Source organism: Bubalus bubalis, chromosome 9 (genome assembly GCF_019923935.1).
Source record: "Bubalus bubalis isolate 160015118507 breed Murrah chromosome 9, NDDB_SH_1, whole genome shotgun sequence".
NCBI lineage: Eukaryota > Metazoa > Chordata > Mammalia > Artiodactyla > Bovidae > Bubalus > Bubalus bubalis.
This window is the reverse complement of record NC_059165.1, coordinates 61,500,641-61,509,171: the sequence shown is the minus strand read 5'-3', so window position 1 is coordinate 61,509,171 and position 8,531 is coordinate 61,500,641. Positions and strand designations below refer to the sequence as shown.

At 45.7% G+C, this 8,531-nt stretch overlaps 1 protein-coding gene across 1 annotated transcript; it reads left to right on the top strand.

The window, feature by feature from the left end:
• Positions 1 to 62: 62 nt before the first annotated feature.
• Positions 63 to 8,528, top strand: KIF20A (kinesin family member 20A). Its single transcript, XM_006070863.4, has 19 exons — positions 63 to 211; positions 661 to 843; positions 2,169 to 2,258; positions 2,357 to 2,476; positions 3,318 to 3,456; positions 3,557 to 3,744; positions 3,830 to 3,959; positions 4,140 to 4,334; positions 4,438 to 4,549; positions 4,654 to 4,722; positions 4,942 to 5,085; positions 5,229 to 5,394; positions 5,505 to 5,669; positions 5,799 to 5,938; positions 6,074 to 6,176; positions 6,449 to 6,644; positions 6,886 to 6,977; positions 7,204 to 7,341; positions 7,968 to 8,528. The coding sequence occupies exons 2-19, from the start codon at positions 682 to 684 to the stop codon at positions 8,283 to 8,285; spliced, it is 2,667 nt and encodes an 888-aa protein (XP_006070925.3). The 5' UTR covers positions 63 to 211; positions 661 to 681; the 3' UTR covers positions 8,286 to 8,528.
• Positions 8,529 to 8,531: the final 3 nt, after the last annotated feature.

The following is an 8,531-nucleotide window of genomic DNA, read 5'->3' as shown; positions in this document are numbered from 1 at the left end:
CCGTTTCCGGGTTTCGCCCGCCCCCTTGCACTGATTGGTAGGTGCAAGCTTCGCTATCTGATTGGCCGAACGAACGCAGCGCGCAATTTAAAACATTGTATCAGTAACAAAGGTGCGCTTCGTGGGTGGAGTTGTGCTCTCAAGCTGCGAAAGCCCAGTTTCGGCTGTGGGGCGTGAGTGAGCCGGTACCGTAGAAGTGTGGCGTCTTTAGGTGAGTGTGCGGCTGTACTTGAGCCAAGTTGGGGCACCTTTGCTCTGGCGGATTAGGCGTTCAGAAAGCGGAACTGCCGCTATTTCTGTTTTTCTTAATAATTCTGTTCTCACCGTGGGCCTAGGGGCGAGGTTTAGAGAATGAGCCTAGGGCTACTGACACGGCTGAGGGAGGCTCCCTGCTTGGAACTTGGCCTTATGTTTTCGGAGTTAGATATCTGTTCATTCCTGTTCGCGGTCCGATATGCTGCCTCAGATTAGATTAAATGATTAACTCTTTCTCTCTTTCCCGTTTGCTGGTAGTTGAAAGGAAAAGGGAGTAGGAATTCAGGCAGCGAGACTAGGTTGTCCTGGGGCCAGGGAGTTGTTTCTTACCTAGAAGAGGCAGAATTCTTCAGCCCCTTTTATCCCTTAAGGTTCTCCTCCCTACCCACTCTTGTCTCTTTTTAGACCTAAACTGCCCCTGCTGACATGTCGCAAGGGATCCTTTCTCCACCAGCTGGCTTGCTGTCCGATGAGGAGGTCGTAGTCTCCCCCATGTTTGAGTCCACAGCTGCAGATTTGGGATCTGTGATACGCAAGGACCTGCTGTCAGACTGCTCTGTCATCTCCACCTCCCTGGAAGACAAGCAGGTAAAGGAGTTGAAGAGGGGCTTGGGGACTGAAAGTGATATAATCAGCCTACTAGTTGTCCATACAGAGAAGCATGAGGTAAAAAACCCAGGAATTCTAGAGTTTGACAGGTCAACTCAAAATTAAGAGCATGATAAGTAAAAAATGTACAGTTGTGTGTCCATAAGAAAGCTATTAATTGCGTTGCATTAATGAAACTGAACGCTTACTCTCAGTTTATCCTGTGAGGAAAGCAGTCCTCGTCTCTCCTTCACCATGAGGCCCAGACGTTTTAGTTAATTTGCACAAGGTCATATCACCATTACGTAGGTGAAATGTACATTCAGGTTTTAATATCAACCGTAGCTTCCATTTAAGGAAACTTTCTGCTGAGCTGTTTCTCAGGTGCAGCATTATGGATGTTTGGAGCCATAATTCTTTGTTATAGGGGGCTATCCTGTGCAATTTAAGATGTTAAGCAGCATTCCTGGCCTCTACCGACTAGAATTCAGTAGATCCTTCCCATTTGTGACAACCAGGAAACCTGTCCTAACATTATTAAATGTCTCTTGAAAGGGAAATGGCCGTAATTGAGAACAGCTCCACTCAAAAGTCTTCTCTTCTGTAGAAGTTTCATGAGAGCAGAAGCCTTGGTAATATTCTTCACTGTGGGCTACCAAAGCCTCTTAGAATTTCTAGGCCAGAGTAGACGTCTATAAATATTTGTTAAATGAACATGGTGGGTGTGATTATTTAAGATCTCATAGTTACTAAATGATGAAACTGGGACTCAAATTCAGGTATGTCTGCCTCCAAAGTGCTTAACTGGGCCTTCCTAGGGGTACTAATAGTAAAGAACCCACCTGCCAATGCAAGAGACGTAAGAAACATGGGTTCAATCCCTGGGCTGGGAAGATCCCCTGGAAGAGAGCATGGCAACCCACTCTAGTATTCTTGCCTGGAAAATTCCATGGACAGAGGAACCTGGCAGGCTGTGGTTCATAGTGTCAGAGTCGGACACAAGCGGCTTAGCACACATGGAAAGTGCTTCACTACTGTGTTTTGCTATAATATCACACACTGATTTTCATATCAGTCAGCCACTTCTGATGCAGATAATCTGTGGTAAGCCAAGTTTGCAGGATACTGAACAGACAAGGAATGGTGATTAAGTACTGAAAAACTCCATGTGGGTTGGAATGATTATGGAACCAGAGTAACGGCACAGTCATCTGAAGTTAATTGGAGTAGTGTTAGCTTGATTCCCAGAAACTATGTTGTGTTTGCCCATCTGCTCAGAAGTAACTGAGATTAATCTGTGATTCTGACTGGGAATTCTACTACAGGTTCCATCTGAAGATGGTACAGAGAAGGTGAAAGTATACCTGAGGGTCAGGCCCTTGTTACCTTCAGAGTTAGAACGACAGGAGGATCAGGTACGTTTCTGAGGAGGGAGGATTTAAAAGGAATGATACGTACAACAGAGGTTCCCAGGATTGTTTCCTTCTGTAACAACTGTTTTCCCCCATCTCAGGGTTGTGTCTGTATTGAGACTATGGAGACCCTTGCCCTTCAGGCACCCAAGGACTCTTTTGCCCAGAAGAGCAACGAGCGAGGAATTGGACAGGCTACCCACAGATTCACCTTTTCCCAGGTATGGAGTTACTGATATGTGAACAAGGGACCAACATGTAGGGGCAGCTATATTCCCTCTTCAGAAGGAAAGCATTTTACTTGACTGAGTTCATTATATATGCATGTCTATGGTTTGGGGGACCCTTATGTGTTATCAGTCATGTACTTTATATACATTAATTCCCAACAACTCTGTTGTTACTATCATCACTGTCCCTATTTTCCTGGTAAGGATATTGTGACTCATTGAATATAATGTTCCTGAGGCCATGTACTAGTCATTGTTAGAGTTAGGACTTGAATCTAGATTCATCTACCAAGCCCATGCTTGTGACCATTATGTTGCTCCATATTGTGTCCAGCATTGGACTTAGCAGATAGCATTCTGTAAGTATTTATTGATTTGGATGAAAGATGGACTGGCAGAGAATATTTAGGCAGCAACTGGTAGCACTGCAGGAAGAAGCTACTTGAGTAGTCTCCAGAGCCAACCACCCAGGAAGGGATGTATTTTCTGGCTTGGCACAGGGAAAAGTGGGAGATGAAGGATGCTGCTGCTAAGTCGCTTCAGTCATGTCCAATTCTGTGCGACCCCATAGATGGCAGCCCACCAGGCTCCCCTGTCCCTGGGATTCTCCAGGCAAGAATACTGGAGTGGGTTGCCATTTCCTTCTCCAATGCAAGAAAGTGAAACGTGAAAGTGAAGTTGCTCAGTCATGTCTGACTCTTAGCGACCCCATGGACTGCCGCCTACCAGGCTCCTCCATCCATGGGATTTTCCAGGCAAGAGTACTGGAATGGGGTGCCATTGCCTTCTCCAGATGAAGGATGGGTCTCTGAGAAATTGGGTCTGTCCCTAGATCTTTGGACCAGAAGTGGGACAGGCATCTTTCTTCAACCTGACTGTGAAGGAGATGGTAAAGGACGTACTTAAAGGACAGAACTGGCTCATCTATACATATGGAGTCACCAACTCAGGGAAAACCTACACAATTCAAGGTGAGTATTATGCCTCACAGAACTGCTGACTGTCTTTGGCTTTTGATGCTCTGAGTTGAACAGTGCTTGCTGCAACTGTCCATCTTTTGCATGCCTCCAGGTACCATCAAGGATGGTGGGATCCTGCCTAGGTCCCTGGCTCTGATCTTCAACAGCCTCCAAGGCCAGCTGCATCCAACACCTAACCTGAAGCCCTTGTTCTCCAATGAGGTAATGTGGCTAGACAGCAAGCAGATCCGGCAGGAGGAATTAAAGAAACTGGCCCTACTAAATGGAGGCCTCCAAGAGGTAAAGTGTTGGTGTTCACAGAGGCAGGGATAGGGGACAAACCTCCAGAAAGTTTTGTGCTTATCTTATCCCTGGACCCCTCCAGGAGGAGCTGTCCACCTCCTTGAAGAAAAATGTCTACATTGACAGCCGGATGGGTACCAGCACCAGCTTTGACAGTGGCATTGCAGGGCTCTCCTCCAGTAGCCAGTTTCCCAGCAGTAGCCAGCTGGATGGTATGTACCATGACTGGGCTCTGTGCCAATTAACAGTAGGAACCCATTTTCTGCTCCCCAAAACTCCAAGGGTACAGATCAGAGGTTGCAAACTGAGTTCCACTTTCTGAGGCCCCTGCAGGCTAAAGGAGAGGTGGATTACCCTTGAGTTGATCCTCTGGACATTGGCTTTTTCCCCAGAAATGAGTCACCGATGGGCACAACCAGACACTGCCCCTGTAAGTGTCCCTGCAGATCTTCGCTTCTCCATCTGGATCTCCTTCTTTGAGATCTACAATGAACTGCTCTATGACCTGTTAGAACCCCCTAGCCAGCAGCGCAAGAGGCAGACTCTGCGGCTGTGTGAGGATCAGAATGGCAATCCCTACGTAAAAGGTATGGGAAAACAGTGGCTGGCATGAACCCTGGAGGGGACCTTGGGAGAGACTTGGAAAAGAGTTAGGTGCTCCCATCTTATGTATGCCCATCTTTACATCAGATCTCAATTGGATTCATGTTCAGGATGCTGAGGAGGCCTGGAAACTCCTGAAAGTGGGTCGTAAAAACCAGAGCTTTGCCAGCACCCACCTGAACCAGAATTCCAGCCGCAGGTTAGTAGGTTAATGAGTCAGCCTTTCACTGTGTTTCAGGAAACATTAGTCCTCCACCTGGTCATAGAAGATATGCAGTGACTTTTATTTTTTTTAACTTCTAGTCATAGCATCTTCTCAATCCGGATCCTGCACCTTCAGGGGGAAGGAGATATAATCCCCAAGATTAGCGAGTAAGTTTTTCCATTTAGAAATTTGGGCTTTGGGGGCCATAATTGGTGGTTGGGGGAGGGGACAAGGCAGTCCTCAAAGGAATTATTTCCATTAGATTCATGTTCTCTTTCCTTGGGTACAGAGTTTCTTCACAGGCCCTCCCCTCCCTAGAACTATATGAAGGGGCTAAAAAGCATATAACATGGGGTCCTAATGTCAGATCCTGTCCATCACTCAAGGTTATCACTCTGTGATCTCGCTGGCTCAGAGCGCTGCAAAGATCAAAAGAGTGGTGAGCGGCTGAAGGAAGCAGGAAACATTAACACTTCTCTGCACACCCTGGGCCGCTGTATCGCTGCCCTGCGCCAAAACCAGCAGAACCGGTAAGCTTTTCACTGCAAGCCAGGATGGCCTGGCACTCTGCAGTTTGCTAAGAGACTTCCTGATCATCACAGGGGCTAGTGCTAGTATCTCCTCAGGGGCTAGAGCTCTGCTCACAGCACTATTCTCTTTAATTCCCTGCCAGGTCAAAGCAGAACCTGGTTCCCTTCCGTGACAGCAAGCTGACTCGAGTGTTCCAAGGCTTCTTCACAGGCCGAGGCCGCTCCTGCATGATTGTCAATGTGAATCCCTGTGCGTCTACCTATGATGAGACTCTTCATGTGGCCAAGTTCTCAGCCATTGCTAGCCAGGTGCGAAGCTATAGGTGTGATGATTGTGCTCACTTTGGGCTGGTACCTGTACTTCAGAAAGCAACTAGGAACTAGTAATGGATTCGATTAAGATTTTTTTCCCCTCACAGCTTGTGCATGCTCCACCTGTGCAACTGGGATTTCCATCAATACATTCATTCCTCAAGGAACACAGTCAGCGCGCTTCTCCCAGCTTAGAGACTGGAGCTAAGACTGACCCAGGCCTTGGTGATGACATTGAAAATGAAGTTGACATCTCCACATATGGGAAGGAGGTGAGAATGCAAGAAAACTTTGGTGCAGCAGCTTGATGGCTATACATTTTCCATGCTATGTTCCAAGTGGACCTGTACCTTTTTAGGTCATGGACTTCTGATGACCTCTGACCTGTGTGTCCCTCCTAGGAGCTCCTACAGGTGGTAGAAGCCATGAAAGCACTGCTTTTAAAAGAACGGCAGGAAAAGTTGCGGCTGGAGATGCAGCTCCGTGATGAAATTTGCAATGAGATGGTGGAGCAGATGCAACAACGAGAACAGTGGTGCAGGTACCAGCCGAGTAACCCCTCTTGTTCTAGACCGTAGGGTAGGAAGTAGAGACTAGGATGGAGTAGTGCCTCAAGATCTGCTTTCCAAGCTCACTCCTCAGAATCTGCACTGACTTCTCTATTCTCCTCTGACAGTGAACATTTGGACACACAAAAGGAACTACTAGAGGAACTGTATGAAGACAAACTAACAATCCTCAAGGAGTCACTGACAAGTTTTTACCAAGAAGAACTTCAGGTGAGTTGCCCTGAACCAGCCCCAAGTAGCTGCTCAGATTCCCATCACTAGCTTGCCTGAGATAAAGTAGGGGCGGAACGTGTAATTCACCTTTCTCTCATCTCCTTAGTGCTTTATGTCAATCTATGTTTGATGAACTGATTTAGAGTTTGACTGGCCAAGAAATGGTGTAAATGCTAATTTACAGGGAAATTTTTGTTCATTCTTCAGTCATCTATACCTGTAGGATTCGTCTGACTCTGAACAGAATTCTGTTCTTTGTTTCCCTTTAGGAGCGAGATGAGAAGATTAAAGAGCTAGAAGCTCTCCTGCAGGAAGCCATACAGCAGCAAGTGGCCCATCAACCCTCAGGGTCTGAACTGTCCCTACGGCGGTCACAAAGATTGGCTTCTGTTTCCACCCAGCAGTTCCATGAGATTAAAGCTAAACTGGAACAATGCAAAGCAGAGCTAAACTCCACCACTGAAGGTGAGGAGGGAGAGAGGGTAGGAAGCAGAAGTATTTCAGGGAAAGCTGTTCTTCAAACTTGGGCCTTCTGGGGCCAACTCCAACATAATTTCCTTGACTGCCAAGCTACATCCCCGTGACCTTTCATTCTAGGGTGCACATGGCCTCACTTGTTATGTTTTTTGCAAACTACTGTTAATTCAGTTAAAGAGTCCAAGGCTAGAAAGCCTACACATGTGAGGTTATTGTTTCTTTCCTTCAGAGCTGCAGAAGTACCAGAAAATGTTAGAACCCCCACCCTCAGCCAAGCCTTTCATCGTTGATGTGGACAAGAAGTTAGAGGAGGGCCAGAAGGTAATTAGCTTTCTCCATTACCAAAGCTCTCACCTAAGACACTTTCCAGCACTGTATCCCTGGTCTATGTGAGGACAAGATGCTTTCTGTGCCATCCTGGAGAGGCTACTGCATTCTTACAGCTAGCCTTTCTAATTTTACTTCTCTTCAGATGGTTCTCTGACTCCTATAGATCACCTGGCGTGACGTCTTGACCACAATTTGGTTCCTACTCTTCCTTTTTCAGAATATAAGGCTACTGCGGACAGAGCTTCAGAAACTTGGTGAGTCTCTCCAGTCAGCGGAAAGAGCCTGTTGCCACAACACTGGAGCAGGAAAACTTCGCCAAGCCTTGGCCACTTGTGATGACATCTTAATCAAACAGGTTGGGGCAGCCTATATATCACTTTCTCCCATCAGCCCATGTCAGAGTATATATGAGGAAGATAAAAAAGATTTTTAGGCTAATCTTTTAGTGAGGGGAGTTTCTCTTCCTTGCAAAGTAACCATTCACTAAGTACAAGGCGTTATGCTAAGTAATTATAGGCTTTTTCTGTTATAACTGTCCTAGGGAGGGAGATACTACCATATTTCATCCAAGATGCTTAAACTGTAAGATACCATAGTAAAACAAAACACTAACAATTAAGCTATGACACTGTCATCAATAAATGTACCCTGATTCCATCCAGATATATGGAAATGTAAAAAAATACGTCCTAATTTGATACCCACCCAGGAACTGAGGCTCTTGGAGGTTAAGTAAAATTATTCAGGCTCATACCACCTGATGTGTTAGAAAAGGTCCTTCTATTCACTGCTATTTGTTTGGGTCTTAAAAACCAATACTCACCCCCCACATACACACCATTCAATTAAAGCTCTGACCATACAGAGCTAATCTTTGTAAAAAGAAGTTTTATTAACTATAGTGTATATTACCTTGCCCTCTTGAGTTTCTCTAATAGATCAGACAGAAATGGTTTCTATAACTCTGTTCATCTTCCTTAGGATCAGACGCTGGCTGAGTTGCAGAATAATATGACACTAGTAAAACTGGACCTTCGGAAGAAGGCAGCATGCATCGCGGAGCAGTATCATACTGTGCTGAAACTCCAAGGCCAGGCTTCTACCAAAAAGCGCCTTGGTGCCAACCAGGAAAACCAGCAACCAAACCAACAGCCCCCAGGGAAGAAACCGTTTCTTCGTAACTTACTTCCCCGAACACCCACCTGCCAAAGTTCAACAGACTGCAGCCCTTATGCCCGAATCCTGCGCTCACGGCGTTCCCCTTTACTCAAATCTGGGCCTTTCAGCAAAAAATACTAAAGTTGTGAGGAGACAGCACTCCCCATAGGTGGGTCTGCTGCTCGGTTTAAGAAATAGGTTTCTTTAAAGCTTTACCATATATATGTACCTGAAACTCTATCTAAAATGCAATATTCAGACACTAGTAGTAGTTTTTCTCCCTTTTGTAATATAATCACCTATGTAATCTTACACTTTTTTACTTATATGGTTTCTGTGCACACAAAAGTTATATTAAAATAAAGATATTATTCACGTTTTAAATCT